The sequence below is a fragment of the Rhinoderma darwinii genome, chromosome 3, assembly GCF_050947455.1.
Source record: "Rhinoderma darwinii isolate aRhiDar2 chromosome 3, aRhiDar2.hap1, whole genome shotgun sequence".
Lineage (NCBI taxonomy): Eukaryota > Metazoa > Chordata > Amphibia > Anura > Rhinodermatidae > Rhinoderma > Rhinoderma darwinii.
In genome coordinates this window covers 288,203,806-288,223,782 of record NC_134689.1, presented here as the reverse complement: position 1 = coordinate 288,223,782, position 19,977 = coordinate 288,203,806, and the positions used below count along the sequence as shown (strand labels likewise).

The window sequence follows — 19,977 nt, the reverse complement described above, 5'->3', positions numbered from 1 at the left end:
GAAAACCAGCTCCAGTTACGTCCGTAATGGATGCGGAGTTCAAGCGCCTGCACATGCCGTTACGGCTGAAATGACGGGGTTGGTTTCTCCTGAAAACAGCCCCGTAATTTCAGCCGTTACGGATGCTGCCGTGTGAACATACCCTAAGGGTATGTTCACACGCTTAACAAAAAACGTCTGAAAAATACGGAGCTGATTTCAGAGAAAACAGCCTCTGATTTTCAGGCGTTTTTGAAGCTGAGAATTAAATTTGGAGCTTCTTTTGAGGCTTCTTTTCAGACGTTTTTTGAGGCGTTTTTTGAGGCGTTTTTCATAGTGTTCAATGGAAAATCAGCTCCAAAAAACGCCTCAAGAAGTGACATGCTACTTCTTTTTACGGAGCGTCTTTTTACGCTCCGTTTTTTGACAGCGAAGCGTAAAATAAAGGCTTGTGGGAACAGAACATCGTAATTCCCATTGAAAGCAATGGGCAGATGTTTGTAGGCGTATTAGGGGCGTTTTTTCAGGCGTAATTCGAGGCGTAAAACGCCTTCATTACGTCTGAAAAGAGGTCGTGTGCACATACCCTAATATGTGATCAAACTTTTGCTCGTTTATTTCATGAGTGAATTTATAATTATAGATAAGGCTCTGTTCAGACTAATGTTTTTTTCTTCGTTATTGTGTTCCATTATTTCTGCAAAAAACGTAGCGAATTGTTTCCATTAAAGGACCCATGGATTTCAAACATATTTCGCAAATGCCATTAGTTAGTCTCCATCCTGTCAGGATTCCTTTTTATGGTGGGCAGAATAGTACAATCTGCTTTTATTCTACTTAGTAAAAAAAATAAAAATAATATGGAAAGCCTCTGTTATTATTTCCTTTCGATGCATTAAAATGGAAGTGGAATGTAAGTGTGAACAGAGCCTAGTTCTAGTATTGCTAAATGTATTTTCTGTCGGGTTGCTGTTTTGTCCAAATGGTACCTTATTGCAAGCTCTGCATCTGGACACCGTTGTATGTTAGGCTGGATTCACACGAGCACATTACGTCCGTAATGGACGGACGTATTTCGGCCGCAAGTCCCGGAACGAACGCACTGCAGAGAGCCGGGCTCCTAGCATCATAGTAATGTATGATGCTAGGAGTCCCTGCCTCTCCGTGGAACTACTGTCCATGATTACAGTACGAGACAGTTGTCCGGCAGTGAGGCAGGGACTCCTAGCGTCATACATAACTATGATGCTAGGAGCCCGGCTCTCTGCAGTGTGTTCGGTCCGGGACTTCCAGCCGAAATACGTCCGTCCATTACGGACGTAATGTGCTCGTGTGAATCCAGCCTTATAGTGATTCTTCTATTCTAGTAATGGTGAGTTTTTCTTTTGTTCCACAGAAACTTTGAAGGGGACATGCTGGAAAGACATAGTGAATGGAAGATGTGAAATAAATATTAATGGAGCCACTCTGAGATCTCAGTGTTGTTCAACGTTAGGAGTAGCTTGGGGAAGTCCATGTCAACCTTGTGAAGTCGGTAATGAAATCAGTCATTAGCTATCACATTAGTCTTTTACACTTTTTTTACATTATATTTTTATGAGAATTTTGAACCTTAAAAACCAGATGCCCATATTATGAATATATAATTAGTAGAAACATTTACAGAATATTCTGAAATGTCACTATATCAATGTGCATCTTTGTAACACATAGCCCTCTTAGGCCCCATGCACACGACAGCAAAAAACCTCCGTTTTTGCGGACCGCAACTGCGGTCCGCAAAAACGGAGCCATTCACTTTCATTGAACACTGACACCTTTCCGTAGCACTACGGAAGGGTGTCAGTGCCGTGGAAATGTTCCGGGAATTATGGAACATGTCCGTTCTTTCGCATTTTGCGGGCCGTGCTCCCATACTTTGTATGGGAGCACGGCCCAAAAATGCGGCTGTCAGTCAGCGGCCGGCCGTGCCCACAATCGCGGGACGTGATTGCGGGCACGGTCGTGTGCATGGGGCCTTAGACAATAAGGCTGGATTCACACGAGAACATTACGTCCGTAATGGACGGAACGTATTTCAGCCGCTAATCCCGGACCGAACACAGTGCAGGGAGCCGGGCTCTTGGCATCATAGTTATGTACGATGCTAGGAGTCCCTGCCTCGCTGCAGGACAACTGTCCCGTACTGTAATCATGTTTTCAGTACGGGACAGTAGTTCCACGCAGAGGCAGGGACTCCTAGCGTCGTACATAACTATGATGCTAGGAGCCCGGGTCCCTGCCATGTGATCGGTCCGGGATTAGCGGCCGAAATATGTTCCGTCCATTACGGACGTAACATGGTCGTGTGAATCCAGCCTAACTAAATAAGTGTGACTTTACCAATTCCCATCTCTTTCTTTCAACAGATCATGTGTGTGGTAAAGGTTTTGCCAGGACCAAAGGCAATGTTTGTCAAGGTAAAAATATAACCGTATGCAGTTGCCAACAAAGCATTTAACATTTTATCATTTTATACAAATTCTAACAGTAAAAGCAAAAAAAAAAAATATAGACCATAATTTACTCTAGTCCTGATGTTTTTGCCTCTATTTAAGCAAAAAAACTTGAGGACAACATCCGTATGGCAAAAGTAAAAAAGTGTTTATTAACACATCCCAATATTAATATTGATATTGGGATGTGTTAATAAACACTTTTTTACTTTTGCCATACGGATGCTGTCCTCAAGTTTTTTGCTACAATTGATTGTCCAGGAGGGATCAGGGATTTCAGCTGAAATTGAGTAGCTGTATTCCGATCAAGTGAGTGCTGTGGATAACCAGTCTATCATCTGCCTCTATTTAATTGACTTCAACCTAAGGTGACCAAAACTTGGAAGCGCCAGCATAATGGACAACCAGATACTTCCACTGACGCACAGAGAACACAACTCTTCCCTGATGTCAGGTCTCCAAAGACCCTTGTTATGTACTTGAGGGAGTTCACTCCCCATGACCCAACACTTTGGCTTTTGATTTTGTCTTATGTTCACCATGACAAACCTGAAAACGCCTTGGAACAGGCCTGCCAAAGTCAACACTAATAAAAAAGGGTGGTCCCTTCATTTTTTTGCACTGTTAATTGAAACTATACGAAAAATGGAATTGTTAGCTATGTGTTAATGCACCCGTCCAGATGAGAATTATGTAATCACGCACACTGTCTGGATTTCAATATCCATAACAGCAAGAAAGCAAAACACTTTGTTCGTGGAGCCCTGTGGAGTTGTGCTGTATATGACTACACCAATAAGCCAAATAAGTGCAATATGCATTAATAATGTTTTAGCTAGGCTTTCATACAGCCGGTGCAAAAATTATTTTTGTTGCCCTAGCCCTGTATTTAAATATTCTGGACAAGGCAGAGTAGTTTGTTTCCACACCGCCCATACTCCCCCAGATATCCGCACATGCCCTTCAATCCCCCCTACTTAATATATGTAAACCTTGAATATATGGAAGTCAGCAGGTAAAAACACTTACCTTTCATTTGTACAAAATAGTTCAGCTCCTCCTATTAGACCCAGCAGGAATAATTTCAGAAACCGAAATTGTTAGTAATTGAAACCAAATGTTTATTCCCATTTACCATATTCGGACATAATAAATCTTTTATTTCATTAAGGTATGGACACTTGACATTAGTCAACGTAAGGAGACCTTTTGGAAAGCCCTGTAACCTTGTATTTTTATTATTGAGAAAAAAATGCAGAAGAAAAATATTATTCGGCTTTATATAGTTTCAAGGATAGTTCTAGTAACCCCTATTCACACCAGCATTAAAATAATGCACACGCTAAAAATTAGTGAATAATTTAATGCAATAAATAAATAAGAATAAATAACTAAGAAAAAAAAAGAAAATAATCAAAAAAAGGAAAAATTATAGAATAAATAAATAAAAATAATCTCCCCCAATAAAGACACACACCTCTCTGAACCCACATGCACATGCATTTTAGATGACACAAATTCATTTTGCATGGACCCTGCCCTAAACATACAATAATTACCCCTGGCCACCTCTTTTTCCTGTCCCCCCCAGACCTATCTGCTTTTGCACCTTCGCTATAAAAAGTTCCATATCTGGATGATAATCCCCCCCTTCATCTACAGAGGCTGCATCTAAAGGTAAAGGGGTATTCCCATCTCGGATATTTAAGGCATATCTACAGGATACGCTATAAATCTCTACAGATAAAGTGGGCAATTGCCCTCCGAGTAATATATAGTAGTAGAAAAAGCCACACTGGGTGTACACCACCAATTGATGATATAAAATATAAGGGATGGGGGAGAAGGAGGAAAAATTGTGTGACTAATGAGTCACACAATTTTTCCTCCTTCTCCCCCCTCCCTTATATTTGATACGCTATAAATCTCCAATAGATTTAGGTACCACCTCTGGAACCCGCACCTATCTCAAGAACGGGGTCCCTTGACCCCGTCCTACATTCTGCTGTTGTTGTTGTTGGAAACAGCTGATCGCATTTTTCTAAGCTGTTTCTGCAAGTCCCATAGAAGTGAATGAGCGTTATGGAAACAGCGTAGTATAGCGAGCTACAATATTGGTGGGGAAAATCCACTGCACTCACTATTCAGTCTAATTATTAATTTAGTGTTGCGGCAAGACAAGTAAAAGCAGTATGGATGTGGAGCTCAAGCATACGGCCATTTCATGTATAGCGAGCTACGTTGTTTCTGGAACTTGGGAGCTACGGAAACATTCTAGCTCGCTATGCTACAGTGTTCCTGCAACTCCCATTTACATCGTTTGGAGTTACGAAAACAGCATAGCAAAACGCACTATGTTGTTTCCGGTAAAACCCAGCCATCCCGTAACTCAGTGGCCAGCGGCAGAAGGTAGGACGGAGGCATATCCTGTGGATATGTCATAAATGTCCAAGATTGGAATAAACCTTTAAAGGAGGCAGGTGCATTTAAAAATAAAATAGGGTCTTTGTTCCCGGCGCTACACAATGTCCACATATATGGCATTTCTTTGTATTAGAGACTTGGAACATTACATTTTTTGTGTAATTATTATTCATTAAACAAGCTACCTTAAAACAGAACATGAAAAAGTTAGGAAATGATTTTTTTTTCTGCTCTGGACTATTTTTCCCTAAATATTACCTAAAAAATAAATTGATATCAGCTTCAATTTTCAATATTAACAAAGCCCTATTTTACCTGCTTAAAAATATATATATATATTTTTTTGGGGTGGGTAGACTAAGAAAAAAAACCTTTAGAATGCCTCAATCCAAAAGGTGACATTTATCTATGGTCATAAAGGTCCAAAACACGTCATGAAAAGGTTACAGGAACATATCGGGCAAACAGTAGGGCACACTTTCACTAAATGCTGACTATTCACATCAGAGGACCATAATATATAGAATAAAGTCAAGGATTCATTGTCCATCCTCCTTCACAGAGAGAATGTACGTATATTTTGCTCCTACATTCCCTTGTATAGTGAGCAAAGAAAATACATTATTTTGCATTAATACTGAATCTATGTTTATATTGTGTTTTATGTCTTTATATGCCCTTCCCTTTCATTTCAGATGTTCCTCTCAGCCTCCCAGGCTCACTGTATAAGAACTATGTACAGTTGGGAATTGCTCCACACCCTTCTTTTTAGTATTGTATGATAAATTGTGTTATTTGTGTTCCCTACTAATGCAACATTTATTTATTTTGGTTGCAGATGTTAATGAATGTGAGGTATTTCCCGGAGTTTGCACCAATGCCAATTGCAAAAACACAATCGGGTCCTTTATCTGTGAATGCCCCCCTGGAATGAAGGTTGATGCTTCTGGACGCACGTGCCTTGGTATAATATCACAAGCATTGCAGAATGCTCTACCACATAGAATATTTATTCCAACAATTCCCCAATGAATTTTGCATAACAGTGATATAATCCAGGAATGTTCTAGTACTTCTCGTATTGACAGATTGCTGTTGTCACAATCCAGTTTGCGGTTCTAATGACTCACAGGGGGATTTGCAGATTGTTAAAACGTTTTTTTTTCAGGCTGTTAAATGATAAAAGCAAATAGGAAATTATGAATAAGGCGTTGCACTTGAGAATCTTCCTTCTGTTCCAATTCAGAAAAAGGTTTTAATAAAAATAGATTAAATTTATACACAGAATCAAAATCTTGTTTGATCAAAAGGAATGGTGGCTTGGTGTGTAACCCAAATGGCCAGTTAGTCTTAGCGTTTTCATGCTATCTACTGTTTTTAGACTCAGATTCAATAACTACCACTATAGAAAAATAATCTACCACATACTACAGCAAATATGTCAATCCCAACAATTTTTGGCTTCTGTAGTTTTCCATTCCCTGTTGACTCATTACTGAGGGCAGTGACAACGCCTACAGACCTACATCATGGTTTTTTACTTATGTTTTCCATGTACCTCGGAAATGCTCCCAATGGACACGCTAAACGTGTCCATAGGGCTTCATTGTCACAGTGGCCAAAAGAGTGTCTTTTTGGCTCTGTCCGGCTATTTTTTTTTAACATGGTAGCCTATGGGTGATGGATGCGTTAAATGGTTGCCTACCAGTGGTATCCATCACTTGTAAACCACTACGGCATCCGTTTAACGTATACGTCATGAAAAGCTATTGATGTATCTGTTAAATCGATGTCATTATAGCCTATGGGTGATGGATGCCAATGTTATTCATCCGGCACAGCCTCTGTTTAATGTAAACATTAAGAGATTTTCTCGGCGTCTACATTAAACGGTGACAAAATGTGATGTGAACAGGGCCTGAGTTATACAATTTATCATGAAAGCAATTTAATAAAATCTTGCCTCATCCAGTAAAAACGTATATGTTAAACAAATACTTTTTTTTAACATTGGAGTCTATGGGCGACGGACGGCCGATGGTTGGCATCCATTAGAGGCATTAGTGACGTAACGTCTTGCGCCATACATCTTAGGATATGTTCAGTTTGGGGAAAAGTTAAGGGGGGACACATCTGTATGTCCACTACCATTTCAATAATGCTCTAAATTTGTTCAAGCAAAATTCCTGTTAACAGTAGAATATTTTTAAGCCTTTTATAACTATTGAAGCTTATCTATTAGAATGTGTAGCCTTGAAGGAGTATTACAGTTTCAGTAAGTCTTATTTAGTATATAATGAAAAGTTATACAATTTTCCAATATACATTATGCATTCTCCACGGTTTTTAGGACCTCTGCTTGCAGTCATGGAATGGGAACCTTTATTTTGTACTTCCAGGGGATACAAATCTGTCCTGGTCATGTTATGATTACACAGTTGCAGGGCTCATTACAAAGACAGAGCTCTGATAAGTGTTCTGTAAGTGTAATAAGCCATATACCTGTTTGATCATTACATGACCAGGACTGAATTTTATTCCCTGAAAGTAAACAATAAAGGTCCCCATTCATTGACTGCAAGCAGAGATCTCAGAAACCGTAAGGAATTGATAAAGTAAGTATATTGGTAAATTCCATACTTCCGTTTTTAATATACAATGCATAAGATTTATTTGCAGAAACTGTAATACCGCAATATCTATTTAGGAACGGACTTTAGTCCATGCACCTTTTATTGGCGAATTCTTGGTGACATCAAATAACGTAGAGGACAGAGCTAAATGGAAAGTTAAGAACATTTTATTAATGTCCTTTTATTCTTTACTTCAGATATACGTGTGGAGACCTGCTACTTGAAGCACGAGGAGGAGGAGTGTTCTGCTCCTATTTCCGGTCGCCATAGAATGGACGCTTGCTGCTGCTCTGTTGGTGCTGCTTGGGGGCCGGACTGTGAAGAGTGTCCACAAAAGGCAACACCAGAGTTTGAAATTCTTTGCCCAAGAGGCCCTGGTTTTTCATCTAAAGAGATTACTCCAGGAAAAACATTCTCTAAAGGTAAAAGAAAGAACAACCAAACAGATATTTTTTTTAACATCCCATAGCGTTTGACCTCTATTTTAGGGGGTTGGAAAACTTCTTTAGGTGAGTTGGAAACATTTGGCCAGCCCCCCATCAAATACTTACAAGACAAACTTTATCTGTCACCTGAAGTGAAGATCTACATCTATTGTACCGTAGCTCAAACGTGCCTCCATGGTGAGCAATAGAACTCCATATAACTTTGTTGAATTATCATGGAGTTGTATGATTTGTTTTCCCTGTAGGCTTGCTGCAGAAAAGGCAAGCTTTTACGGAATGTTTTCCAATATGGGGCTCCCTCTTTAAGGGTATATCCACATACGGCAGATTTGTTGCAGCAATTTCTGCAAATTAAAATCAGTTCCGTTCATCTGAATGGGTTTGTTTCAGCGGCAAGAACATGGATTTTTGCAGGCCCCTAAGGGTGCCTTTATACACAGCACTGTTAGGAAAAAGACGCTACACGTTTTGTGACCTTTTTTTGCCGATTCGACCATATATTACCTGGAAGTCAATAGAAAAATATTAAACACACTACAAGCAGTGAGGTTTTTTTTGTGGCCTTTTTTTGTCTTGCGTTTTTTGGGTCAGTGGCGTTTTTTTGGAATCACAGCATAGGGTTGGTTTGGTGTTATGTTTTAGCCAATTAGTGGCATTTTCCTCCCTATAAGACTTCCATTTTTTTTTCTCTGATCCAAAAAACTATGTCTCTTGACTTATTCTGAAGGATGCCACAAAAAAGCATGTGTTATCGAATCACATGATTATTGAATCACATGATTATTGAATCACATAATTATTAAATCACATGATTATTGAATCACATGATTTGCTATGTGAAGAATGGCACATAAAAATCTAATGTAAATAGGCAGGTACTTAATAATACTACTTAGAAAAAACGCCACAGAAAAAGCGCATGTACCATTAAAGAAATGCGTTTTCTTTCTTACGTAAAATCTGCAAAAAAAACTGTGTGAAGAAGCCTAAGTCCATTATGTTTTCATATTCCATTAGTATTATTTATTTCATCTTTAGGACAGAAAAGCAGCATAGATGCAGAATAAAGAATACTTTTGTTAACAATATATTCTTGCCTTGTAGATATCAATGAATGTAAAATGATTCCAAGTCTTTGCAAGTATGGTAAATGCAGGAACACTATTGGTAGCTTCAAGTGCCGATGTGACAATGGTTTTGCCCTGGATGCTGAGGAAAGAAACTGCACAGGTAAGTGTTAATCTATCTAACATAATGGCTCATCAATGTAATGGGGACGTTTTCAGCATTAAACCACCGTCATCTTTACAGATATTGATGAATGCAGAATATCCCCTGACCTTTGTGGACAAGGAAACTGCATTAACACTCCAGGAGACTTTGAGTGTGACTGCTTTGAAGGCTACGAGAGTGGATTCATGATGATGAAGAACTGTATGGGTGAGTGATGCTCAAGTGCAATTTCATATTCAATTTCTTAAAATTGTTTGTAAAGTGGGAAATATCTTTTCATGTATACACCCATCACAGTTCTGATTTAAAAAAAAATTCTATGTTCGTTATATAACGGACAAATCTTTACGTCTGTGGCCAGCTTTATATATATATGTATATGTATATAAGGCCATATGTATATGTATATAAGGCCATATGTATATGTATATAAGGCCACTAGCCTTAAGAGCAGCTTCCTACTGGCTATTAGATTGCATGTAAGAGACCAGGCTAGTGAATTTCATGGTTCACAAATACTGGTGTACGAGACTGGAGACGTCACATGGAGCTCTATGTTTAGATTTTTTGACAGTGAGGGGCCCATATACTGTTCTTGCACAGGGGCCCTCTTCTGTCTGTGTCTGCCCCGGGTCAGGGGATTATAAATTTGTGTCCCTGCTTCCTTCAATGACTTGCTAATTGGCAGTTTTTAATTGGCTGAGAGGGATCATCATTGGCACACATGAAGCACTATTTCCTTGCCAACTAATTGGCATGGAGGAGAAGGAGATTTAGCTGCTGCAATGGGACTTTGAGATTCCGATCCTACTGACAGGTACCTTTTTAAAGAAAACATTATTTTACAGTAATTTATTATCATAGACCTCATTACATGTTGTACCAATTTTATATCATTGAAGCAACTAAGTCCATCTTTTTCTATATTTCAGATATTGATGAGTGTGAAAGAAACCCGCTCTTGTGTCGTGGTGGCTACTGCCTGAATACAGAGGGAAGTTTTAAATGTGACTGTCCTTCTGGACATGAAGTGGCGCCCGATGGTTCTGCTTGCCTTGGTATGTTGGACACACTGTGGTACCTTCAAAACTGTAGCCCTTACCAAACAATGCAACTTTTATTTTATTAAATGGCCTCAGATCATGTAGTCATAAAGAAGACGATGTTAGGAATAAAACGAAATATTGAACTTTTTTTCTAATTAACTATTCAATGTTCTCTTGCTCACAAGGCATTTCCAGGCATTCAGTTGGTTCATTTTGTTTGAAGGCAGTGATTATTCATAACTATCCATATTCTATATATCTATGTGCATGGACGGGGCAGACCCATACAAAAATACACATCATTTCCTCCTTGCTATAATGATCTGCATGTCAACCCATTAATATTTACCGCTAGTTACTCAGAGGATAATATTTCTTCTGTTGAGTTTGTAGGGAAACGGCATCTGTCTGAATACACACAATTTTGAAGCAGTTTTTGGCTCCGTTTTTTGACCTAAACAAAGAAGTGGAACAAAATAAAGGAGATGCATCAGTCTTTTCTTTATACCTCTCCTTCCTTTTGGATCCACTTCTGGCTTTGGCTCAAAAATATGAACCATAACCTGCCACAGAAACGGCATCAAAACTGTGTGTGTGATCCTGGCCTTATAGAATATTTGAGATGTCTCCTAGTTTTCTGAATATTCTCTGGAAAACCTCCACTTGTAACTCCTTACAACAATGACATACTGATGCCAACCTCACGCCCTGCACCGCAGACATATCTGCATTGATATCAAGCAGATGGTGCGTTACAGACTTGGCTGCAAACAAAATGATATTATGGCCTGATTTTACTTTTGTGTCATCATCTTTTGAGAACATTAACAAATCATTGTAACACCTTGCACAGTCCAAGAAGCAGATCTCCAGCTTTATATGTAATTCGGCAGGAACACCACGCATACTGCCCTGATGTGTACTGATACTGATGGCAAACTTCATCTCTACAGCTGGCGCTCGATCCTAGAGTACTGGCATGTTCCAATGCAATGACAAGCTAACGCTTGAGGTCCTAGAAGGAGACTCATTTTATTATGTGTTTTTGGTGTCGCAATAATCCAAACTCAATGCTTATTGTATACTCAATTTCTGATGTCAGTCTCACTTCTCACTGCTATTTAATAGTGGTATTACAAATAATATTCACCTCATAATCCATGCTCCAGTGCTAGAAAATGTGCATGTGAAATGCTGGTGGCAAGTAATAATATGCACCACCGGCCATCTAGTTCCATATTTATTGACACAGAAATGTGGAGATGTAGAGGTACCCCCCCCCAGCTGCTGTTGGCCGCACTTTTTTGGGTGCTACTTAGCAATCACAACTCTTGGAGGAACCTAACAGTGGGGTTAAAGCACTCTATAAAGAATACATTAATACAATTATTGATGAGAACCACTATTCTAGATAAATGCTTCGTAAACAGGATCATTGTTTTGGTGTTTCCATTTTTAAGGAGAGAAAGCAAGTTCTAAATTCCCGTCAAAAATGATACATACTACGAATGTAGCCATCTTTATCTTGACTCTGATAACTTGTTGCAGCGTAATATCACACAACAAAAGCCATTGAAAAAGTCATTAAAAAAAGTTCGTTTCTTGACCTTGTGTATTTAATGCATTAAGTCAAGATAAAGATGGCTACATCTGTATATTATACTAAATTGAAAATTATTTTTTTCCTATTATTAATGTGGTTTATTTTCTTTTATCAACTTTAATGAACATCAACCTTCAATATGTATGTTCCATTGAAACTTTTATGTGGTTCCACTGTTTCATCTCATTGGTAGACATTATAAAATTATATACATTTTCTTTTGGGCTGGACCCAATAGTCATAAAGCCCTTGGCTGTGTAATAAATAGTCTGTACTTTAGATGTTATTTAGGATAAGGAGATGTAAGTGCGACCAGTCTGCATTCTGCACCGTTGCCCCAGGACTTTTTTTTATTGTGTTACCGGTATTTATATATTTCAAGAATGTTTCTAAAAGTCAAATAATAAAAGTAGAATCCTTTTTACCAGACTTTCCAATGAGGATAAACATATCATAAATCATGTCATTGTGAACACCAGGTATCTATGATGTTAGATCTGACCTAGATGTTTTATCCACCTAGTTTTTTATGGCAAATTTCCATATTTTCTCTAGATATCAATGAGTGTGGGCTTAGCACAGATCTGTGCAGAAATGGTCGATGTATAAATTTGATTGGGAGATACCAGTGTGCGTGTGATCCAGGATACCAACCAACCCCTGATAAACTCTCCTGTGTGGGTAAGTGATATACTTTTATTGATTCAACTTTGCCATTTACAGTAAAATAAAGCAAAATATAAAGGAAAAGTACCAAAACTTGACCCTTACTGTACTGTACAGCTCCTTTATTCTTCAAAGAGGTCTGCCAGATGACTCCGTATACTGCTCTGCTATATTCTGTATTCTATGTTTGTTCCTCAAAGAAATGGGATATCTGAAAATCTAAGGTAATCTGGAGATACATTTTTTTTTATCTCATTATAAAATATTAATTTGTTTTTCAGATATTGATGAGTGCGACTATTTCAATGGTGGATGTGACTCAAACTGTACCAACTCTCAAGGAAGTTATGAGTGTAGCTGCATAGAAGGTTATGCTTTAATGCCAGATCACAGAACCTGTACAGGTAAGTCTTCTGTTTATTCCGATGTTGGAAAATCATACGAATGTGTATTTTAAGCACAGAATGACATTGATAATTAATTGTTGTTCTTGTTTTTTTTTAGCTAAAATACCAGTTACTAAGTGATTTTGATATTAGCCATGTAATATAAATATTCTACATACATAAAAAAAGCTATATCCAAGTCATGGCTGAAGGCAATATATAATTCAGAATTAACTTTAGGTGAACGGAGGCTGTTATATGCTGTACTAATCTTACCCTGTCATTTACAATTTGTTCGAAACCAACTGATTCTGAATTGGTGCCTCCTGCTCCGCCAGTAGTATTCAACTGTATCCGTGTCCTAAGGACACAGCTGAAAGTGGCGCTCACCCAGGAATCTGGGGCACTGGGCTAAAAACCTGGGGATTGTGCCCTGAAGGCCTGAAGCTATGGACACCAGTGGTCTAACCAAAATCAATAAGTTGTCCACTGAACTTATATGTTACACTTAATATATATATATATATATATATATATATATATATATATATATATGTGTGTGTGTGTGAAATGAAATACCATAATTCAGGCATGTAGGGCAAGATAGGCTCCAGTACTTACTACATTGTCCTTATGTTTATAAGTTAATATTTATAGAGCATTGCTCCCTGTAAAATAAAATCTGTAAAAATAAGTCCTTGAATTTTCCCTATCTGTCAAATTGTCAAACACTCAGCTATGTCTTAGCTATATCTGTTTCCTGGGAAGGGTGGCAACCAATATAGTAGCCTTTACAACTCCTACCTGGATTTGACACCAAGCTTTCCCAAACCGTTGAACACCAAATCTAAAGATGTATAATACGTTCCACATTTATAGCTACATAACTAGAAATATTTGTCATTTTAGTCTAGGGAAACGTGGGTGGCAACACAAGTGGAACCTGTGAACACTACCATATTAGTTGTCACACTAGGAAACGAATATCTAGAATTTTGTCAGAAAAGAACATGTGAGGGACATATACTTAACGGATATAATTTTATTTACAAGGTTTTTCCCACTAAGAACATTTATTACCTATCCACAGGATATATGTTAAATGAGCCCCTTCGTTCCTCAATACTGCATCCCATCAATGAAGAGGAGTTTGAATGGAGCGAGTGCACTCAATGTCATTGGGTCAGATGGACACAGCCGCTCCTTTCAAACTCTTCCTCACTGTGATCGTGCAGTGAGGAAGAATCGGGGTCTCAGGACCCTTATTCTAGTGATCAGTCAGCGGTCCCAGCGGTGTGTCCCCCAGCGTTCATATATTTATCACCTATTCTGTGGATGGTCAGTTTTTCTTATTAGAAATTCTACTATTTAAGCTACAGACTGGATCACATACGTTTTAATAAAAATATACTTAAATTGCAATTGCAATATCTTGGGTACTGTAGTATTATTGCCTTCCTGCAAATTTGCATATACTGTATTTCCAGCCATAGTATATAGACTTCTAAAATCTACTTTAGGTAATGTGTAGGTGATATATTAGGGAATTACATATAATATAAAGGAAGCAAGTTTGATAACAGAACTATAGTAAGAAACTGTAATGCCCTTATTCACTTTAACGACACTTTCCATTTCATATATTTCTTACGATTTATTGTAGCATCAATGTTTCCCTATTGTAAAAAACATATGTAACCTTGCGTTGTCACTGACATGAGTTTATGTACATCAGTGGCCACATTTTTTAAGATGTGATGAGATATTCAAATAAATCTGTTTATTAAATATCTGCTTGATTGTAACATGACATTACAATTTCTTTGTATTTGTTTATATCTAGACATTGATGAGTGTGAAACGAATGCAAACATCTGCGATGGAGGCCAGTGCACAAACATACCCGGAGAGTACCGCTGCCTTTGTTATGATGGTTACATGGCATCCATTGACATGAAAGCTTGTCTAGGTCAGTTAAAGCTTCATACATTTTCTGAAAGATTTGTCGGATAAAATACACGACTTCTTTGTTGTAAAATGTTGCTTGTTTGCAAGCGTGTCTATATACTGTTTTCCAATTATCAATGCAGGAAAGGAAGTGTCTGCGGATCGCTTGGTCACACATCGCAAAACTGTTTTACATTGCAACCCATTTATTAGCAATTTAGGAATGATACTTTCATTGTAAAATGATCCCCACAAAAAGAAGATATTCTCCATGCTGGAAGCCAATTCTACAATTAGTCGATATTGGGGTTTTACTTAAGAAATATTCTTTTAAATATCATGTAAAGCACATGTAGTATGGTTTCTGATCCTGTATTAAATCTATCCCTAGGGGTACATCTGATGACTGTATTAAATGTCATTCTTTTCTGTCTTTGGCTTCTTAGCTTAGCTGTTCTTAGTTCATTTAAAGTGTATTTCAAGAGATTTGACCAAAACACTTTTAAGTTTTGTGTCTCCGGATATAAAAGTGCTACAATCTTACATTTCACACTGTTTTTTTCTCAGACTGCCAGCTATAACTATTTCAAATTAAAAAAAAAACAACAAGTTGGAAAACTAGTTAACTTTCTTGCCAAACGATATCCTCTTAGAAATACACTTCCGCCATTACTTGTTAATAAAAAAAAAATTGGAAAATTAAATTCCAAAAACGTTACCGTCTATAAATTGAGGTGAAGGCTCTACTTTGTCAAACACATCCCTGATGGACACTGAGTTAGTCACTGATACCAGATCATGTTTTACTCGCTACGACTATAGATTAAATTAAGCATGTACGTGTACAGTGAGAGGGATAAGAGGGTTTCTTTTATTATGACTGGCTGCCAGGAAGAGCTGAGAGAGGGAACAAAGGGAGGAGCCGTAGTGTCAACAGAAGAGCTAATGTGACTGACTATTGTTGCTGTCAGATCCCTATTTCCTGTGCTAGAAATGAATGGCAGTAGAAGTGAAGAGTACAAACAACTTACTAGAGAAAGTCTGCAAACAGTTTCTACACTTAGGGATGCAGGAGCACAGCCAAGTTTCCATTTATGACTGGATGTATGTGAAGGATAAACGCATGCCGTAACAGACATAGCGGAGAACTTGGTCAGTGTACATACTAATATGGCAGTGGTCAATGAGATACAGATATTATGGATGTGATGGTTGGATTAGGCTGACACGCATGATCAGATAATGGACTAACATTCCGGTTATTTAATTGTATATTGTTTTAAGACTGTTAGGAAGGGCTGGCAGACAAGTGGTTAAGATTCCCTGAAATGATTTCCGAGATCTATCACTAGCAGGTTTGCTTGAATTCCCCTGTCTGTGTCATGTAATCTGCTTGCAAGCCTGTTCTGTGTACAGATGTTGACTCTGTAGTTAATCGTTCTACTGACAAGTGTATTTTGTTTCAGATGTCGATGAGTGTGAACTCCACTTAAACATCTGTCTAAGTGGAAGCTGCGAGAACACCAAAGGCTCATTCATCTGTCATTGTAATCCTGGCTACTCTGGCAAGAAAGGAATCACCGGATGCACAGGTAACAGGCGGTATAAAGTTTGTGCAGTATAACGTTTCTATTCCCATTTATTTATTGAGATGCTCTATTAAGATTTCAACCATGCACTGGAACGGTCATCCATTGGTCATGTTAGTCTGTGCCTGTTACATGTTATGATGAGGGTGAGAAGAAGACCTTCTTTTGTCTCTATTCATACCTATATAGTGTTAAGTTTTGTACATTCAAGCAGCATAGTTACAATAATGTGCAACTTACACTACCAAAGTTGGCAGCCTATAACTTACAACAATATAAGAAAACTATTGCAATGAGAAAGTAGAGGTGCTTCTCAGCCAATCAGATACCAGTGTGATTTTTCTAGTGCAGGTTAGAAAAATGTAATAAGTTACATAGTTGTAATGGACAACAGTAGTGATCATAAATACATAAATATATCTATCTATCTATATCTATGTATATATATAGATATATATAGATATATATCTATATACATATCTATATATATAGATATACATATCTATATATCTATATATATATATATATATATATATATATGCATAGTAGCTGTATACACAAAATGATGGATTGTCTTCAATCAAAGTTTCTTCATTATTCTTTATTTAGACACTTTGGGGAGTAAAAAAAAAAAAATGGTTGCAAAAGTGTATATACCCTTCAGTGACTTTAGCACCATATGGCCAGCAGGATTCACTCAGACTGCATGTCCATGCTATATACTACATTCATCAGTTCTAAATGGTCTTCAAGAAGGAAGTTAAAGATCCTAGAGAAAATCTAATAATTTCAATAAGGTTTCAGAAGAAGTCGTGTCCTGAGAAGTAATAATATGGTTTGGTCAGTCCTCATTTCTAGTGGTTTCCGCCAGTGTTTGAAGGCCTCAGCTAGGTCTCACGTAATTATAATGGTATAACAAAATGAGTACACAGGTTTGTTCTCTGTTTAGAAACTTGTTAATGAAACTCATGATAGTCTAGTATCTAAAGATGAATGACAAGATGTAAATCAACTCTTGGCTAAAATCAGGATTTATGGATCAGATATTGTTAGTGTCATTGTTATGACCTTGAAACCTGACATTTACATAATAGACTGGGCTCTTGTGGGATCTTGACTTTTGATGCCCAGTATTCTAAGTTGCTCTATATAGAGATGATAAATGTAGATGATAGATGATGTAAATAACATTTTCTGAGTGCAACCATCAGATTTGTGAATAGAACAGTTTAATTAATTATTTAAAGTTTATTTTTTTATGTTTTATCTCAACTCTGAGAAAATATTGGATCCAATGTTCAGTTGTCTTTATAGAGCTGTGTAGAGACAGATAGCAGTGCATGTGTGTATTGTGTCCAAAAAAAACAATTAAATAGATTCTCTTAAAGTGGATGAAAAACTGGAGGAAGTCATCTTTTTATAGTACACTATATTGATATGGCTGGAGGGGGCACAAGTCATGTGAAGATGGGAAAATCCAATTGTCACGTAGGGTTCGTGGACCCACTGGGCCGTACCGCTTTGTCGGTATGGCAGCTGGCCAACAGGGCGCAGGTCAGAGTCTATAGTTCATATAGGGTACCTGTGGCAGCTCGGACAGTACCAAGGCAGGCTTGGCTGGGACTAGGCAGCAGGTAGACGTCAGGCATGGAGGAGCAGGACAGGCGTGGTATACAGCACGGCAACAGCTCAGCACGGCACTAGATCAGGATACAGGTTACAGGATACAGGAACACTGGGAGCAGGAAACACTAGGGGACCATTTGGAAGACAAACTTAGGATACGACAACAATGCTCTGGCTTCTTAAGTCTGGACTGAGCTTGCGAGCGCATCCTGGTGGTCAATGTGGAACAGGACGGCCGTATGTGCAGACATCTCTGGAGAGAAGGGCGTCGACTGGATGGAAGGAGTTCATGGTCAGCAACCACGGACGTCACACCAATCCTTTAGTGAGCATGCTGTTCAGATTCTTTTTATGTTTGTGCCTATGAGTTCGATCATAGCGAGGGCTTATTCACATGGCAATATACCAGCTCTGTTTCGTATGTAGCCATATTAGGGATTTACATAAAGGTGCATGACCCTTTTCTGTACCTCTGTATGCCTACAATTTCATAAACAAGCATAGGGAAGTTCTTCTGTTGGATTCTGTACAAATCCCACAGAAAAAAAACATGGCATGCTCCATGTGCTGGAGCAATGCTTCTAGGGGACAATATTTTTGTACACACAGAGCCTGTATGGCAGTGCATGGAGGTTGTACGACACCATACTGAACGAGCCGTACAGGCTCCGTGCTAGTGTACAATAGCCCTTAATAAAGCATATGCAACCTACTGGATACAGTCCATTTTCTTCTGGAAAGCCTATCAGCAGAAAGGATTTAAAGGCAGTCTTTCTCAATCTAAAGGGCAACCTTTCATTATGGCTTTCTGTAAAATGTTTAAAGATATTGAAGACATTCACGGCTTGGCAATAAAACAAATACCATACTTTTGTACTGTACATCTGGAGGCACTGCCTGTTACCGAAATGAAAACTGATTTACATCCAAAATGTTTCTAATCTTAATCACAAGTGAAAAAAATTCATTTTTTTTAGCACGGAAAACAAGAGCATCTAGCAGTTAGGTAGCTGATAGAGTAGACTGGGATATACAAATGATCTACTTGCTTTATAATACAGTACAGTAACGTCATCAGCAGTACACTAATAGTCGTATATGATATCACTGAGGTTTGTTAGGCCACCACCCTTTAAATTTAATTTTGCTACGCCCCTTCTTTCCGTCATTACATCATCGATCTCTCAAAAGAAATGTCTGATAATGTATCAGTTTAAAGAGACACTGGATAGGTTTAAAGATATACCCCCGGCAAAACGTATACACTGTGTTATGCATAGTACAGAGCCTAAGGGGGCAATGCATGCAGCAATACTTAAATCTGGTGCCAGTGGCTGCTTCATGTATACAAGATTTGCTGAACTACACCGGAAAGCTCTTCAACCCAAGAAAGACCCTGTCCTGGTTAAGCTAAGGGATAGTTCAATTCTCTATTCTGTCCCCATTCATTGGACAACTATTCTGTTGCTTTCTACTCTTCAGGATTCACTTAAGAAGTGGTTGTATTTAGATTTTTTTCAAATCTCCATTGTTCCCTATTATTCTGGCGTCCCCTGGCTGAGGGACTTCCTGGCAAAGCCGGGATTTTTTTGTTGAAAAGAAGGACTATTTGCTTCGGCCATGTATCGAATACCGAGAGCTCAATAATATTACCATCAAGAATCGTTATCCCCCTCCACTGGTCCCTGAGTTCCTTCAGATACTAAGGTCCACCAGGATTTCCTCTAAATTAGAACTGAGGTGTGTTTATAAACTTGTCTGCATCCCAGAAGGCAATGAGTGAAAGACCGCCTTTCGTACCTGCTATAGGCATTTAAAGTACCTGTAATGCCCTCAGCAACTTTTCAAAATTATGTTAATGACATCTTTTGAGATTTCTTGGATGTGAATTCTGTAGACACAGT

At 38.3% G+C, this 19,977-nt stretch overlaps 1 protein-coding gene across 2 annotated transcripts in view; it reads left to right on the top strand.

The window, feature by feature from the left end:
• FBN1 (fibrillin 1) overlaps positions 1 to 19,977 on the top strand; it is a 219,263-nt gene that overhangs the window by 130,705 nt on the left and 68,581 nt on the right. For both annotated transcript variants that reach the window (XM_075858025.1, XM_075858024.1), the window contains exons 22-32: positions 1,376 to 1,513; positions 2,388 to 2,438; positions 5,737 to 5,862; positions 7,729 to 7,953; positions 9,082 to 9,207; positions 9,289 to 9,417; positions 10,143 to 10,268; positions 12,415 to 12,540; positions 12,807 to 12,929; positions 14,755 to 14,880; positions 16,325 to 16,450. In XM_075858025.1, coding sequence (XP_075714140.1) covers positions 1,376 to 1,513; positions 2,388 to 2,438; positions 5,737 to 5,862; positions 7,729 to 7,953; positions 9,082 to 9,207; positions 9,289 to 9,417; positions 10,143 to 10,268; positions 12,415 to 12,540; positions 12,807 to 12,929; positions 14,755 to 14,880; positions 16,325 to 16,450 — 1,422 coding nt within the window. The remainder of the gene's footprint in view (positions 1 to 1,375; positions 1,514 to 2,387; positions 2,439 to 5,736; positions 5,863 to 7,728; positions 7,954 to 9,081; positions 9,208 to 9,288; positions 9,418 to 10,142; positions 10,269 to 12,414; positions 12,541 to 12,806; positions 12,930 to 14,754; positions 14,881 to 16,324; positions 16,451 to 19,977) is intronic.